Source organism: Schistocerca piceifrons, chromosome 2, assembly GCF_021461385.2.
Source record: "Schistocerca piceifrons isolate TAMUIC-IGC-003096 chromosome 2, iqSchPice1.1, whole genome shotgun sequence".
Lineage (NCBI taxonomy): Eukaryota > Metazoa > Arthropoda > Insecta > Orthoptera > Acrididae > Schistocerca > Schistocerca piceifrons.
In genome coordinates, this window is record NC_060139.1 from 773,671,123 (window position 1) to 773,688,697 (window position 17,575).

The 17,575-nt window shown below is 44.9% G+C and overlaps 1 protein-coding gene across 1 annotated transcript in view; it reads right to left on the minus strand.

Annotated features, from left to right (window-relative positions):
- The window catches only part of LOC124775842 (T-box transcription factor TBX20-like), a 235,516-nt gene that overhangs the window by 106,783 nt on the left and 111,158 nt on the right, over positions 1-17,575 (minus strand). The window contains exon 3 of the mRNA XM_047250677.1: positions 17,394-17,558. Within this exon, the coding sequence (XP_047106633.1) occupies positions 17,394-17,558 (165 nt within the window). The remainder of the gene's footprint in view (positions 1-17,393; positions 17,559-17,575) is intronic.

Genomic DNA, 17,575 nt, shown 5'->3' on the forward strand with positions numbered 1-17,575 from the left:
CATTTCGCAACAAATTTCATTAAAAAGATAAATTATTATCGTAAATAGAGTAACTGATAGAAGGAAGACGACGATATGTTTAAAGAAAGTAAAGACTGTAATAACAAATTTCTATTTGAAGTATGTTTCTCCAGAATGTATCTGTAGCCTAATGACAACAGTGAAGCTTTGAACGAAGCTACTTCAGTACATGCGATCTGCCCATTTCCCAATTTTGCCTATACACAGTTAGTTCTGGTTTAATGCTTGCCTTTCTTTGCTTTTCTTGTCAGTTTTGACTGGGAAACAGAGCCGACATTAATTAGCCGAATGTATGAATGTCTTTCTACTCTTCTCAAGTTACTCACAAAATTGTAAATGTTATGGAGAACCGATTCGGACAAAAACCCAAAACGGAAATGAACATTATCACAAGCAGTTGTCATTCTCCAAAGCACAGAGGACTCGTTCGCCTGAATGCACGATCGCGCTGCTCTACGATGGGCGTTCAATAAGTAATGCAACACATTTTTTTCTCAGCCAATTTCGGTTGAAAAAATGCGTAACTTTTCTGTGGGACATCGTAAAGTGTTCCTGCTTCTGTCCCTGTAATTTCAACGACCTTTCGATAAGTGGTGGCGCAATACGTAGCCTTCAAAATGTCATCTCACATCTGTAACGCAGATACGTTCCACGCAGAGAGCTGTCATTGATCATCTAATGACGGAAGCAGATGTTCATAAGAGCTTGCAGAATGTTTACGAAGATCTGACAGTGAACAAAAGCACGGTGAGTCATTGGGCTAGGCGTCTGCCGTCATCGCAACAACGTCGCACAAACATGTCCGATCTCTCGCGTGCCGCCAAGACTCACACAGCTGTGAAATTGAAGTAACGACTTCAGCATGTTCGTTAACGCAAGAATGCAAACGAACTTGTCCATCTCTAGGACAACGCCAGGCCTCACGCAAGTCTGCGCAGCCCAGAGGAGCTCACAAATCTTCATTGAACTGTTCTTCCTCATCCAACCTACAGCCCGGATCTCACACCTTCCGACTTCCATCTGTTTGGTCAAACGAAGGACATACTTCACGGGAAGCAGTAAGTGGATGATTGGGGGGGGGGGGGGGGTTATTGGTGCGACAAGAGGTTGGTTCCGACGACGAACAACACAGTGGTATAACGGAGGCATATAGGCCCTACCCTTGAGGTGGCCTAAGATCGTTCCTTTTAACGGAGATTGTGTTGAAAAACAGGGTTTTATAGCCAAAGAAATGGGGGATATTATGGTGTATTGGAATCCTGAATGGAACCGACCTGTTTCCTGAAAAAAAATGTTTTGCATTACTTATTAAACGCCTTTCGTAATTTCCAAATATGTAAAATTCATGCCCGCTCGTATCTTTGTTCGTAGTGGACCGGCTTTAATCAGTTATGTATGAACAAATTTATGTTTGTACTAGTGGTGCCAGAGGAACATGTGCATCAAGACAAGAAAAGAATGTGATTTACCGAAAGAGCCAAAAACAGATTCTCATAATTTATTGCGACGTTGCCAACGGCGTAGAACTTTTCTGACGTGGCGTAGAATGAAGGTAGCTTGCGATGACATGCCCCTTACTTGGCGGCAAGCATTGTACGAAAGCGGAGCTGCGAGTGCGGCTGGCAGCGCACCAGAGGACGCTGCGCGCGACGCGGGCGGTCTTCGCGCCTGCGCAGAACGCCTCCCCCACCGCCCCCGCCACCGCCGCCGCCGCCACCGCCCCCGCTGGCCCCGCCGCCGCCCACGCAACGGGCCCTGCTGCTGACAGCCGCCGCGCGACGGCGGTCGATAAACTGTCGCCATGCAGCCGCCAAGATGGCGACACTCACGGCCGCTTCAGATTGCCTGCGCCCTCCTCCTCTTCCTCTTTCTCCTCCTCTTCCTTCTTCTCCTCTTCTTCTTCTCCTCCCTCCGGCCCCGGCGTCTCCGCCGCCCCGACGCCCGCTTATCTGTGCCGCCCCACTCTCCCACCGCTATGCTCAGCGCCCGCCGCACCGGCGTCTTCTGAACTCTGGGCTCGCCCGTAACGCCGTCTGTATCTTGATGCGTAGGGCGTGCAAACAGCTTCTCAGGCCTTATTTACATCCCGCGTTATCGGTCGGGCGCTGAATTTGAGGAATGGCGGCACCTCACCCTAAACTTCGGCAAAACGGAATCGTATCTGCATAATAAACGCGCCGGTCGTCGGAATATAAATTGTCGTAGTTGCGGGGAATTAATTTTGTTCTTGTCCCTGCTCCTCTGCTCGCACATCCTTCTCTCTGGAAGAGACACTTTTCCCGATGACGTGCCAGCTACGACTGAAGTACGAGAATGCTAAGCGGCGTTCTCGTTCTGAAAATCCAAGTTCTTTTATATATTGCACTTTGTTACCTCCGATAATGCTCATCCTTTTTATTCTGCGATCATTAGATGCCACCTTCACTACAAAAAAAGCTTTTTTTCTAGAATAGAAAACTTCTAAACTTACAGATCTTCCCGCATCTTTAAAAAGGAGCTGTAAAGGGAAATAAATATTCGTTGTAGCTAAGTCAGCAAGCGTGGATTGCGCAAAGTCTAATGCCTGCAATGGCGGATGCCCCAATTTTGTGTTTGTATCACTCTCTCTCTCTCTTTCTCTCTATTAGTGTGTGTATGTGTGTGCATGTTTGTTTGTGTGTGTGTGTGTGTGTGTGTGTGTGTGTGTGTGTCCGCAAAGACAGAAAAACTGTATCTCCAACGGTTATTTTAAATTTATTTCATGAACTTTCGAAGTGAATGTAAACAGTAATCTCGTTCTCTGCCCGAAATAGGCAAAGCAGCTGTCAAGACCAGACGTAAAAAAAAAAAAAAAAAAAAAAATGTAAGAAGCACATGAAGATGAGCTCTGGTGTTCAAATGCTTTACGGAGAGCAATAAAAAAAAATATTTTTCTGATTTATAAGTTCAAAGATTCAGTTACCTACATCTACAATTACATATACATAAACATCTACGTAACTACTCTGCCATTCACAATTATTCGCTTGATAGAGATTTCGTTGAACTAAGAGGGCTATTCAGAAAGTAAGCTCCGACAGGTCACGGAATGGAACCGACATTGAAAATCCGATTAAGCTTTGCACAGATGTGTTGGGCAGTATCTCTAGTATGCCTGTCGATTCCGTCACGGCGCTCTTTTCAGTCCTGAAAAAAAAAATGGGCACGTCAAGAGGCGTAAAACAATAGTGCCTCTCGCCAAGTATGGGTCCCCGCTGCATGGTTTCGCTTGATTTCACACAACTTTACATTATGTACCTGTCGTACATTTCCTTCTTCATCACAATTTTCGGCAGTACTCTGCAGGAGCAATTACAATCCCCTCTGCAGCTTTTTCGATGGGAAGTGTTTAAACACCCACCATACAGCCCGTACTCGGCTCCCTCAATGTTCATCTCTGCTTACATGAAGTGCTGGCTACAAAGACAACATTTTGGTATTTACGCGCAGACAACGAATTGCAGACCAGCTATGAGAAATGTTGAAAAGCACAGGCAGCTGCCTTTCATGACGAGGATCTTAGAAAGTTGGCACAACGCTACAACCAATGTCTACGTCGGAGCGACGCGTACACTCCTGGAAATGGAAAAAAGAACACATTGACACCGGTGTGTCAGACCCACCATACTTGCTCCGGACACTGTGAGAGGGCTGTACAAGCAATGATCACACGCACGGCACAGCGGACACACCAGGAACCGCGGTGTTGGCCGTCGAATGGCGCTACCTGCCCAGCATTTGTGCACCGCCGCCGTCAGTGTCAGCCAGTTTGCCGTGGCATACGGAGCTCCATCGCAGTCTTTAACACTGGTAGCATGCCGCGACAGCGTGGACGTGAACCGTATGTGCAGTTGACGGACTTTGAGCGAGGGCGTATAGTGGGCATGCGGGACGCCGGGTGGACGTACCGCCGAATTGCTCAACATGTGGGGCGTGAGGTCTCCACAGCACATCGATGTTGTCGCCAGTGGTCGGCGGAAGGTGCACGTGCCCGTCGACCTGGGACCGGACCGCAGCGACGCACGGATGCACGCCAAGACCGTAGGATCCTACGCAGTGCCGTAGGGGACCGCACCGCCACTTCCCAGCAAATTAGGGACACTGTTGCTCCCGGCGTATCGGCGAGGACCATTCGCAACCGTCTCCATGAAGCTGGGCTACGGTCCCGCACACCGTTAGGCCGTCTTCCGCTCACGCCCCAACATCGTGCAGCCCGCCTCCAGTGGTGTCGCGACAGGCGTGAATGGAGGGACGAATGGAGACGTGTCGTCTTCAGCGATGAGAGTCGCTTCTGCCTTGGTGCCAATGATGGTCGTATGCGTGTTTGACGCCTTGCAGGTGAGCGCCACAATCAGGACTGCATACGACCGAGGCACACAGGGCCAACACCCGGCATCATGGTGTGGGGAGCGATCTCCTACACTGGCCGTACACCACTGGTGATCGTCGAGGGGACACTGAATAGTGCACGGTACATCCAAACCGTCATTGAGCCCATCGTTCTACCATTCCTAGACCGGCAAGGGAACTTGCTGTTCCAACAGGACAATGCACGTCCGCATGTATCCCGTGCCACCCAACGTGCTCTAGAAGGTGTAAGTCAACTACCCTGGCCAGCAAGATCTCCGGATCTGTCCCCCATTGAGCATGTTTGGGACTGGATGAAGCGTCGTCTCACGCGGTCTGCACGTCCAGCACGAACGCTGGTCCAACTGAGGCGCCAGGTGGAAATGGCAAGGCAAGCCGTTCCACAGGACTACATCCAGCATCTCTACGATCGTCTCCATGGGAGAATAGCTGCCTGCATTGCTGCGAAAGGTGGATATACACTGTACTAGTGCCGAGATTGTGCATGCTCTGTTGCCTGTGTCTATGTGCCTGTGGTCCTGTCAGTGTGATCATGTGATGTATCTGACCCCAGGAATGTGTCAATAAAGTTTCCCCTTCCTGGGACAATTAATTCACGGTGTTCTTATTTCAATTTCCAGGAGTGTATATAGAGAAGTAGCTGGAAGGTGTAGCAAATAGTTGCAAATAAATCATTTTTGATTTTCACTGTGGTTTCCATTTCGCGACCGATCGGACCTTCCTTTTTGAATATACCTCATACCTTTAGACTGTTTCTCTGCCGTTTAGCTCCCGAACAGCTCGCAGGAGAAACGAACATTTAAGTGCTTCCGTGAGAACTATAATTTCTCTTATTTTATTACTATGATCATTTCTCTCTGTGTGGGTTGGCGGTAGCAAAGTATTTTCGTACTCGGAGGAGAAACTTGGTGATTGAAATTTCGTTAAAAGATCTCGCGCAACGAAAAACGATTTTTTTTTCAAAGATTGCCACCCGATCCTGTGTACCATATCCGTCACACTCTCTCCGCTATTTGGCGATAGTACAAAACGAGCTGCCATTCTTTGTCGATGTCCTCCGTCAAGCCATCTGCTACGGTTCCCATACCGCACAATAGTATTCTATCAAATGACAGGCAAGCGTAATACAGGCAGCTCTTTAGTGGATTTTTTGCACCTTCGAAGTGTTCTACACAGTCTTTGGTTCAATTTCTCCACAAAATGATTTGGTAATGGATAAAATGAGTACTGAAGCTAGCACATAAATCACCGTACATACCTATGAAGAGAAAAAGAAATACTGTTACAGTAAATGCGGTAGTAGGAGACCCATCACACTCGCTTCTAAACGAAGTTCGTAGGACAGGTTAACGAAACACGGAGGAACCGAGCGAGGTGGCACACTGTGACTCAGTGGTTAGCGCATTGGACTGGCAATCTGCAGGACGACAGAACAGATCCCCGTTCAGCCAGCTTGATTTAGGTTCTCCTTGATTTCCCTCAATCGCTTAAGGCAAATGCTGGGATGGTTCCTTTTGGAAGGGCACGGCCGATTTCCTTCGTCATCCTTTCCTAATTCGAGCTTATGTTCCGTCTCTAATTATCCCGCCGTCAACGGACTATTAAACTCTAATCTTCCTTTCGCACTTGTTCCTGAAAGGAGGATATATTTTGTTCGTAAAGAAGGACATCAACATTTTTATGTTTTGTAATTGTAATAATCTTTGAAGTTACGAATTTCTATTAAAGAACTCAACTGCAGGCTGCTGTTACAGAGACCGAATGATTGAACACCAAAAGTGTAGATATCAATAATGAAGTTGTGATTATTTACATGCAAGTCATTAGTGAACGTTTTAAAGTAGTACTGCATCGTGGACATACAGCAGTATTGAATACTTACATTAGTGCTATACATTTAGAATCTGCTCTTCTTTGTAAAAAAAAGTAAGTAAAAGCGAAATTTTACATATTTCATTTATTTTTCGCTATCAACAGATTTAACAGTCGCATAGAACAGGAACAGATGTGTTGCAACGCACTGAATGTAGCTCGTCGGCTTGAATAACAATAACTTTCAGGTCATTTTCTATTTTTTTCCATTTTTAGTCGGTGTTTGAATACCTGAAAAGTCGCTACATTCCTCTAGGACAAACAACAAATCCGCAGTGGCAGAACATCAGCAAGACTGCAGAAAAGAAATAAAATTCAGCAAAGCCTATGTGTTGGCCAAGCAGCCAATTATGACGAAACGTAAAATCAGAGAGGCCATCGAAATATTTAAATACCCTAATAACATGAACAGGGAGGATGGACTCAGGCTTGCCCCATCTTGGCTGCCAGCAATCAGAGCCCAACAGATCGCACTGTCAACACGAGGCACGAGCACTACCGGCGAGTAACTGCTGCAGCGCGGCCGACGTCCAGCAATTGGTAAACAGCAGCCAACTTCTCATTCGACGGTGACCACCAATCATGGTACATAACACAAGAGCCAATAGACGACAGAGGTCACGTTCTCCCTCCACCGCAAAATCCTATTAAAATAAAGTTTCCTCTACTACTTCCTTAAGTGACCAATGAAACTAACTATCTTGTTAAAATTATGACGTAATGGCATGCGCAGTGAACAGTAACAACCAAATATAAAGGACACTGCATAGCTAGAACGCACCATTAGATCCAGAAGAAGGCCGCTGCAACCGTGGCCGAAACGTTGGTTTTTCTCCAGCAGCAGTAATTTTTTTCATTATGACGCGGTACCATACCCAGAAAACTTTTATGTCGAAGTTCTCCTTCTCCATGACAACGCAACGCCTCACAAAAGTCTGCGCACCCGACCGAAGCTCACAAAACTTCATCGGACTGTTCTTCTCATGCACCCTGGAGCTCGGATCGCACACCTCCAGACTTCCATCTGTGTAGCCCTACGAGGGATGCACTCAGCGAAGAGCAGTAAGTTGATGATGGGGAGTTTATTTATACGGCAAGACGTTGGCTTTGACGTCGACCAGCAGAGTGAAATCATGCGGGTATACAGGCCCTCCCAATAAGGTGGTATGGCGCCGTCACATTGAAAAGAAATTATGTTTAAAAACAGGATTTTGTAGCCAAAAGGTGGGAAATAATATGGTGTAACGGAATACCGAATAGAACCAACCTGATTTTAGAAAAAAAGGGAAAAGAAGGTGTTTCGTTACTTATTGAACGCCCCTCAGAAAATATTTACATTTACTCATGACACTCCCTGTACAAGTCCTACAATTGTCACAGTGAGCTAGACGCCGTTATCTATAAACAGCGTGTTGCAGCTTTACAAAGATTTATTTTTACTTTTGATTTAATCGACAGAAATGACGTCGGACGGCAGGCAGCGGCGTGACCCGCAGGCAACCACAGCCTGTCGAGACCGTTGTAGGCAACCCGCGCGACGCGGTTTCGCGACTCCCCAACGTGCCGCGTACAAGAGATAAATGTGTACCTACTCTGACACGAAGTAATTTAAATTCCCATACGGATCTTAGTGACAATTATGATGTTCGCTTTTCGTCTGCGGATTGAAGAACAGATGACTCTGACAGTATAATCGGAATGCAAGCTGCCCACACCAGACAGTAACTCGAACTAATAGTCTTCTGCTGTATTTTGAGAATACAAGAATTTAATATAACTCAAATTACTGCAGACTATAATGTTTCAGAAATCATTATGTAACGGCTATAATTTCAATTAAAGTGGAAAGCAATAGATACAGCTATTTGAATGTAGAATTAAAGAGGGAACGAAAAGTATTTATCTTTCGCCGTGTAAAAGTTTACATCTGACGTCACCACCTTTTCCATCACTATAAAAGCTACAAGTTCAAAAGCCCTACGCTCTCAGCGACAACATCCAATGCATAAATTTATTGTAATCAGTTTACTGGTGAGAATCAGTGCCACTAATCATGGGCCAGTCAAATTTTAAGAATGAAGTAAATGGTTCAAATGGCTCTGAGCACTATGGGACTCAACTGCTGAGGTCATAAGTCCCCTAGAACTTAGAACTACTTAAACCTAACAAACCTAAGGACAACACACACATCCATGCCCGAGGCAGGATTCTAACCTGCGACCGTAGCGGTCGCGCGGTTCCAGACTGTAGCGCCAGAACCGCTCGGCCACCAGCGGCCGGCAAGAATGAAGTAAAGCAATAGGTATGTTAATATGTGGAATGCGTACGGCACTCACGAAGTAAGTGGTATTGATGTTTCTCTCCGTTAAACAAATGCAAGGAACGCAGTCAACCTATGATAGGTTACTCCACCTACACAGGAAAATTATCTGATGCTCATGTCAAAGAAGCGAACTCTGGGGTACCGTTTGACTTGATTTCCCAGCTGTCTGCAGGTAGAAGACTAAACTTTGTTACCAACGTAAGCAAAATTCTTTAATATGATTCACGAACTTAATTAATGATGGTGCCTCGATCACTGAATATACATTTTTTCTAACCGTATTTAAGCTATCATGTTTTGGTTACTTTCATCATCGCAATCTAACTTGCAACTTGCGAAATATACTGTGTCATTATAGAGTAAATCCTTTTTCGGAAGTTTTACATTTGGCGCCGGAGATGGCAGTAACCGAAACATGGCACATGAGATAATTTAGTAAATAATCATTAATGGTTCCAAGCAGCGTAATTCGTAAAATTCATAATTATCATGCCGTCACTGTAGGAATTTATGTAGTCTAGTAATAACAACTTTAACGAGAGTCAGTGGTAAGTGTTGGTCAGAAAAATGCTTTCCCAGAGTCGTTTAACACCACTTGCCTGAAACAAAGCTCAGCATTTGACTTTTCATTGCTACGACGATGAAACACATAGGTCGCAAATTTGGCAGGTAGAGAAGAGGCTGTGAAGCCTCCTTGTAATTAGGATTTTGTCCCAAAAGGAGACAGCTAGGAGACGTAGTCATGAAGTATTAACTATCAACTAGGAACCAAAACAATATAATGCAATGATGAAGGAGAGTTGCTTCAATATTCAGTTTTAAGACCTGTGTCATGCAGTTCTGAACGACAGTCTGTCCTGTGCAAGACTCCTAATCTCTGAGTAACTATTACAATTAATTCAAGTTGAATCTCCTTACCGCTTTCATGTCTCGTTCTTCAAATTTTACCCCCACATACTTCCGTCCAGTACCAGATTGACTATTCCTTGATGTATCAGGATGCATACTATCAACGGGTCCCTTCTTTTACTTAGTTTCGACTCTGTGCCTCCACATTAGTTATTTGATCTACCCATCTAATCACCATCATACATCCTTTTGTAGCACCACATTTCAAATACTTCTGTTTTCTTCTTGCATGGCCTGTTTACCGTCAATAATTTTTTCATAATGCAGGACCACAGTCGTAATATATTTCTTTAAGGTCAGTACCGCCATTAGACTGTTGTTTATTTGCAGTGTTACATTTACAATTACACAATCATGATTTCGGCTTCAAAGTACCATTATCAAGTGTTTTAAGTGTTAAACATCTTAGGCACTGTACACATCTTAGGCACTGTATAACACTTAAAACACTTGATAATGGAACTTTGAAGCCGAAATCATGATTGTGTAAGTGTAAATGTAACACTGCAAATAAACAATAGTCTAATAGCGGTACTGACTTTAAAGAAATGTTTACTGTCTCTTCCTCACTAGGCTAGAACAAGACAAATGGTTTCAAAAAACATTCCTATCGCTCAAATTTATATTAGATGTTAATAAGTTTCTCTCTTTTTTTATAAATTCTTTTATTTTTATTTCCAGTCGCATTTTATATCCTCTCTACTTCAGTCACCATCAGTTATTTTGCTGCTCGAATAGCAAAACTCGTCAGCTGCTTTCAGTGCCATATTACCTAATCTTATTTACTCAGCACGTCTTGATTTACATCGACTGTGTCCCATTACTCTTTTTTCTCTTTTGTTGTTGTTCATCTTGCTATATATTTTTCAAGGCCCAACCATTCCGTTCAACTGCGCTTCCAAATCCTTGTATGTCTGTGACAAAATTACAATGCCACCAGTAAACTTCAAAATTTTTATTTCTTCTCCCTGAACTTAAATTCCCTTTCCAAATTTCTCCTTGGCTTCCTTTACTGCTGGCCAGTGCACAGACTAAGCAACATTTTGGTAGGCTACAACCCTTTGTCAGTCCATTTTCAAACACTTCTCCTCTTCAAAGTACTTCGATTCTTGTAACTGGTGTCTGACATCTGCACGAAAGAAAGATTGCGTGGTTAACGTCCCACCTACAAAGGTGCCACTAGGAACGGAGCACAAGCTCTGGTGTAGCAAGAATGAGGAAGGAAATCGGCCGTGATTTCGGGGAATCACCGGATATCTAAACCCGGATGACCGGACGCGAATCTGAACCGTCGTCCTTCCGATTGCGAGTCCAGTGTGCTAACCACTGCGCTACCTCGCTCGGCACTCCGGTTTTTGTACAAGCTATAGAAAACATTTCGCTCCCGGCTCTTTATCCCTGATACCTTCGAATTTTCGAAAATTGTAGGAGAGTCATCATTCTAAAAGTTCTGTCTAAATCTAGGGAAGGAGGTTTGCCTTTCTTCAACCCATTTCCTGAAATAAGTAGTACGGTCAGTACTATCTCACGTGAACATACGTTTCCGGAGCTGATGTTGCTTCAGTGTTTAAGGAGACCCAACAGCTATGGATATCAGTCTCCTCTCACCTCCCAGGACAGAAGCAGTGTATACAATCTGCCTGCGTATAGCATAAATTCTGTGTGCAACTGTGAGAATGTGTTCTAAATGTTTGCGTAGCGTGTATCTGAGGCCTAACACGGTATTGGCCTATTCTGATGTGGGAAACCACCTAAAAACGTCAATGCTGGCCGGCACACCGACCCCTCGCCGTTAATTTACGTGGCGGATTCGATTCGAAACTGGTACGCCTGTTTTCCGAAAGCGGTCGCGTTAACACGCGCGGTTATCCGGGCGCTTTTCTACATCCACCTGACGTAATTAATTTTCGGCGTTAGCAGGTATGTTGCAACTGTACAGCCGACTAAAGAAGTCATCTATTACTGAAAACGAAGCACCACATGATATACCGCGTTATCAGTGAGTTGTGTGATTTTGTTCTTCCTCCTTCAGCGGCGTGCTGCGGCTCTGCGGTGATTTCAATGTGTACCCGGCCCGCAGACATTTACTTATAAATTAAATAAGAATAATTAACGTACGCAACATTACTTTTTCGATGTGCTAGTTAAAATCCAATTACACCCTTCATATTTTCTGCAGATGGAGAGCATCTGCAGAGGGACGTGATGAATGTCCAAGATTGAGAGAAAACTCTTGGGAACGAAAAGGTCTGAGTGAAATTCTCCCCAAGAACAGCGCGCAAACTCTCTTTGTACCGTTGTCTCATTGGCACGATCTCGAGGCAGCGAAACGTATTCTTCTTCCCTCTACTTTTCCACACTAGCAGTGCCCACCGGTAATATAAAAAGGGAAGAAGCCACGTTTTGTTTGCACTCAGTCGAAGCGGCGGCGATGGAGGAGGCAGCGTGTAATTTTTGAGCGCGCGCACGCGGTTTGCCTGCCGACTGCGGACGGGCGGGCAGCAGCAGCCGCCACAGCAAAGCGGGATAATGAAGCATCCCGAATGCGCGAGTTGAAAACAGCGGCGGCGCGCGATAGCGGCCCGATAAGGGCGGGCGCTCAGTGTGCTAAACGTTACACGCGCTGCTGGCTTTAACGCGCCGGGCATGCCGCTGCCATAAACCTGTTTATTCAAGCGGACACAGTTGGCAGCGCGGGGAGAGAGGTAGTTAGGGTCCGACAGTCGCTGCGGAGAGCAACTCTCGCACGTGTAAACCTCCCGAGACGCATCCGAGCGGACGAGGCGAGGCCGCACATGCCGCTAACTGGCGGCGTGGGGAAGAAGACGGAAAGGTGGAAAAGGGAAAAAAGCCGGACGGGGGCGGCAAAAGCAGGACGGAGGGGGTGGAGGGAGGCGGAACAGAGTGGAGCGGGGGAGGAGGCGCCGGCGGAATCGGCTGCGGGCGCTTAATGCGGGCATTAAATCGTATTAAGATAAGGCCGGTAGCGGCCGCGAGATAGGCGGCGCGCGGGCGCAGGACAATTGTCTTCTCGTCACGACTATCATCGCAGATGGAGCGTAAAGATAGCGGCTTATACGGCCGGCCGCCACTATGTGCCGGTGTGTGCGGCTGATACCGCGCAGCCGGTACCCCGCCCATAAGCGTTCCAGGTACGCCCGCCACCGACGCGGTAAATTCGTTCTGTGGACCTCGCAATCACCACCGTGTGAAACGGCCGCGGCCAGGCGGATACGGCAAGTACATCGTCAACACAGGAGGCGTTACCGAATCAGATTTTTCCCTCCTTGCTTGGTGTTACGCACACTGTCGCACGTTCTAAAACTCTGGTTACTAAAACTTGCGTTTCCAAAAAGATTCGTTTCAGTCGTCAGAGACCGTGTATGTTAGCAAGAACTATCAACCAAGAAATAAAAATCAGCAACTGTACATAACGAGTCCTCTGTACAAATACATTGTACTCACTACTTGTGTTAAATGTAAAACACGAACATCACACAGGGTTAGGCCTTAGGCCTGTTTCGAAGGGTCCATTCGTACCTACAAAGCAGTATGAGAAATGATCTATGATTGTAGGACGTATGATCAACAGGTCGCCAATCCTTCCAACCGTTATTGGCTGTAGATTAACTCTTATGATGAAACTTCCTGGTAGATTAAAACTGTGTGCCGGACCGAGACTCGAATTCGGGACCTTTGCCTTTCGCAGGCAAGTGCTCTATCAACTGAGCTACCCAGGCACGACTCACGCCCCGTCCTCACAGCTTTACTTCTGCCAGTACCTAGTCTCCTACTTTCCAAACTTTACAGAAGCTCTCCTGCGAACCTTGCAGAACTAGCACTCCTGACAGAAAGGATATTGCGGAGACATGTCTTAGCCACAGCTTGGGGGATTTTTGGAACTCTTCTGATGCCTCTGCTTTTCTATTCAAACAACTCTCAGTGAGTGGACCTTATTTCACACCTCGCCACCTCAGATAAATCCTACGGAGGCGGTCTTGTATGTGTACCAGATTCCTAAGCCGTCCTCTACCTGTTCCCCGCTCTCCATTATACGAGAGCGTGCTGAAAAGTAATGCCTCCGAATTTTTTGTGTGAAAACTCTTAAAGCTTATTAGATAAAAGTAATTTTATTAAGTTTCTATGTCTTTATTCTTAATGTCTACATCTGTTTCTCAATGCAGACACACTGGCGACGAATACATTCTTCCCAGCGCGAGACCAGGTTGTTGATAGCGTCACTATAGAATGTTTGACTTCGGTGAGAGAGCCAGAACCTCACCTCTGTTTGCACCATTTCATCACTACTAAACTGAACTCACCGAAGGTGTCCTTTAAGTTGTGGGAACAGGTGAAAATCGGATGGGGCCAAGTCGGGACTGTATGGAGGATGATCGATGACAATGAACCCAATGCACTGGATTGTTGGACGTGTCGCAGCGCTTGTCATGCTGAATGAGAGGGTGCTCCAAGTGTGGCCGAACTCTTCGAAGTCGTTGTTTAAGTTTCCTGAGAATTTCACAGTACCTTCCAGAGTTTATAGTGGTTCCGTTAGGCATGAATTCCACATGCACCAAATCTTGCCCATCCCAGAACACAGTGAGCATGACTTTGCCTGCTAGAGGCGCGATCTTCAACTTCTTTGTTGTCAGTGATCCTTTGTGTCGATACGCCATTGATGCATTCTTCACCTGTCACAGTCTTGTTAAGGAACTCATCAGTCTCACGTAGGGAACGTAAAATAAGTTGTTGAAATATGTCTAATCTCCTCTGTTTCGATTGCAGTCAGTTTTTTGAGATTATAAAGCTCTATTATTGCACGCTATTTTTCTCTCACCAGCATACTTAGGCCACACAATGACACGTTACGTGCTACAGTTCATGGGCCTCTAGCGAAGCGGGAAGGTCGACCGGGTAATACGCATGACATATGAAACTTCAATCGATACTGAGAACGGAATAAAAAATTCGGAGGCACTGCTTTTCAGCACGCCCTCGAACTGGCTGACGACAATAAATTCATCCACTCGACTCTCGAGTACTGTTCGTCGGTCTGTAGCTCTTACCAGGTAGCAATTAATACAGGAACTACAGACTTAGGGGAGGTTCAACAAAGAGTTCCGTGGTTTGTTCAGTTAGTGCGAAAGCATCATGAGCATTCCCAACCAACTCTAATAGTAGACTTCATATAGAGGAGTAGTGTATCACAGACTTACTCTTAAGGTATCTAAAACGCCACGACAAATCTAATAACATACTGAAACTTACTTGGGGGTTAAAAAAGTGTGCTAGATCGAGATTCAAATCTGAGACATTTCTCTTGTGCGGACAAGTGCTCTACTGAGTCATCCAAGCATTACTCACGACCAGGCATCGCAGAGGTTTCAAATCGGTGCACATTGCTTGCAAAGTGAGAATTCATTCTGAAAACAACCACCCAGTCTGCGGCTAAGGTATTTTGCCGCAGGACCGTTTCCTCCAGGATGGCTAGTCCCTTGAGGTTCGCAAGAACGTGTGTTAAGTCTAGCAGGTAGGAGATAAGATATTGGCAGTATTAACGCTGCTGGAAACAATCGAGTGGCTGGAGGAGGGGATACATGTAGCACCTTCTTCTACAAATCGTAAGTGGATAAATACAAATGAAAAACTATCATGGTAAGTTGTTGCGGTTTCCATAGCAAGCTAGAAAGGGCGTAACTTTGTGTATTCAATTTGCTAGCCCCTACAGTTGTGTGTCTTGAAAATTTATTTCTTCCTATTTAATCGAGTTCTGGATGCCTTAAGACTCTTTCTCAGGTACCTTCTGTAACACTGTATTTCAGTGCCTTCGAATGAACAGGCAAGAGAAACTACATATCTAAAACCATTTCACATCGTACTGCGCAGTCAACTTACAACAAAAGCGCAGCGTACATTTTGGATAGAAAACACATGTTCGTAATACGAAACAACTTAGTTAGACGAAACCATAGTCCTAATAATCCAAGAATAGAAGGAAAAAAATCAGATATAAATTAAGTAAACTTTTAATATAGTCAAGCCAAAGACTCACTTACCTTCTACATACCCTTTCAACAGTGTAATACAATACGTATGGAGAAAACCCCAATAAAAAACTAAAATATAAAATATATATGAAGTTCTCCGTTTTCTGTCTCTGGGATATTTATTCTCTCAGAAATGTACGTGAACAATACACTTATTAAATGTAATGAGGAAATCATAAGCGAATGAGAAAGTATAGAAAGAAAAACACCGTCCAGGCCACTTTTTTTATTTTAATCGGATAATTCGTTTCAAGTGATTCTTTGCCTGCTGACTACCTGCACTTCGCAATAATTCGTAATTAATGGAACTGAAAATGGTCTAGAAAAGATTTGAAACTGGTTAACAGAAAAATTAAGGAAGTACCCTAGTCGATTTTTTTTCTTCATATACACTGGAATTTGTCACGGTACCTTGTGGACATTATCCACTTATGAATGAGGATGGTTCCACAAAGTGTGTTAACACAGACGATTTAACTGTTTTCAGGTATGTATTTTCTAGGATAAATTTAGACTGAATTTTTGTTTTATGTGTTGACCTCTTAATAGGATACATAAATGTTTCTGTTTGTGTATGTTGTTCTTATATGTTCCTTTCTAGACACTGAAACAGTTCCTTTTACTTGCAGGTGTCTGAGGATGGAATGCAAGTGTCTCAAAATCGACAATATGGGAGTTAAATTTTTTCAAAGAGCACTCTTTCATGGGCAAACGAATTGAATTATCATGTGTTTTTTGCAGGAAACTCTTAGTCAATGCCGTGTTTTCTTTCTTGTTGCAAACCGAAATATATGTCCATGTAACATACATCAGCAGAAAGGTGTTCTGAGAGTGTAGTGCAGTATACCGTCGAAGAACGTTATCGTTCGACTAATTCCTTTGAAAGGAACTCTTCATTTTAAATCATTACTAAATTAGAAAAAGACTTTCAGATCTTTTTGAAACCATAATTCTTATTACATTGTGATATATTTTATTCACTTTCAGGTATGCCGTGTTTTGTGTGGACTATTGTTACTAAAGAAACTGTCTTCACTAAACAGAAAGGGAAAGCACGAAACTAGTACATCAAGCTGTTATTTGAAAACATTTCATTAGTATAGCTGTGCTACATTTTCTCTTCACTAGAATCAGCAAACTTGGAGACAAACTGACTTTCAGATTTCCTGTAAGATTGTTTAATTTTTCCTACATATGCTTAAAAAACGTTCTCGCCGTCATCACGTAGGACAAGGTATTGCAGTAGCAAGTTGCTTCCACTTTTGCCTGCTGAAAAACCCATCCCGAACAACGTAGTTATACTGTTGTCACCTGAAGCTATCTCGTCCGCCCTTGGAATCCCTAGGCAAATTTTAGAACCATTGGAACATGCAACTCCGGAAGTTTCTGGTGTCAAAAGGAGCGACGGCTGTAGTAGCGTGTGTCAGCACGCCGTCCTAGCGCGACGGAGTTCGTGTCAAAGCGAGTATCACAGCTGGGAGGCATCGTGTTCCGTAGCAGCTGCGGCGGCACCGGGAACAGCAGAGGTGCTGATGAAAGGCGTCACAGCACGATGTTGTTCTCTTAATTATACTTTTTTTTATCTCAGTTCAGTCTTAAAGAACTCCAAAAACCTTCGATTCAGATGTTCACTGCGTTTCCACATAACACGACCATACCTGCTCCTAATAGTTTTCTGTAGGTCATTTCGTGGTCTTGTAAAGTTTCCTGTCAGGCTCAGTCACGACGTTACAGCAACGACTGCGAAAACAGTTATTATTGAATGTAAATCTCAACTGCCGCTACAGAGCAGAGTGTTGTCAAAAGTGCAACTGTCTGCTCTCAGGGCCACTTACCAGCTGGTTCTGGTAGGCAGTGACAGCGGTGAAGACGGACTCTGGGAAGATGAAGGTCTTGAACTCCTCCCTCTCGAGGTCGGTGATGGGCGCCGACGCGTTGGCTTCGCTGCGCTTCACCAGGTGGATGCGCGGCTGGTACTTGTGCATCGAGTTCAGCACCAGCTGCCAACAGTACCACA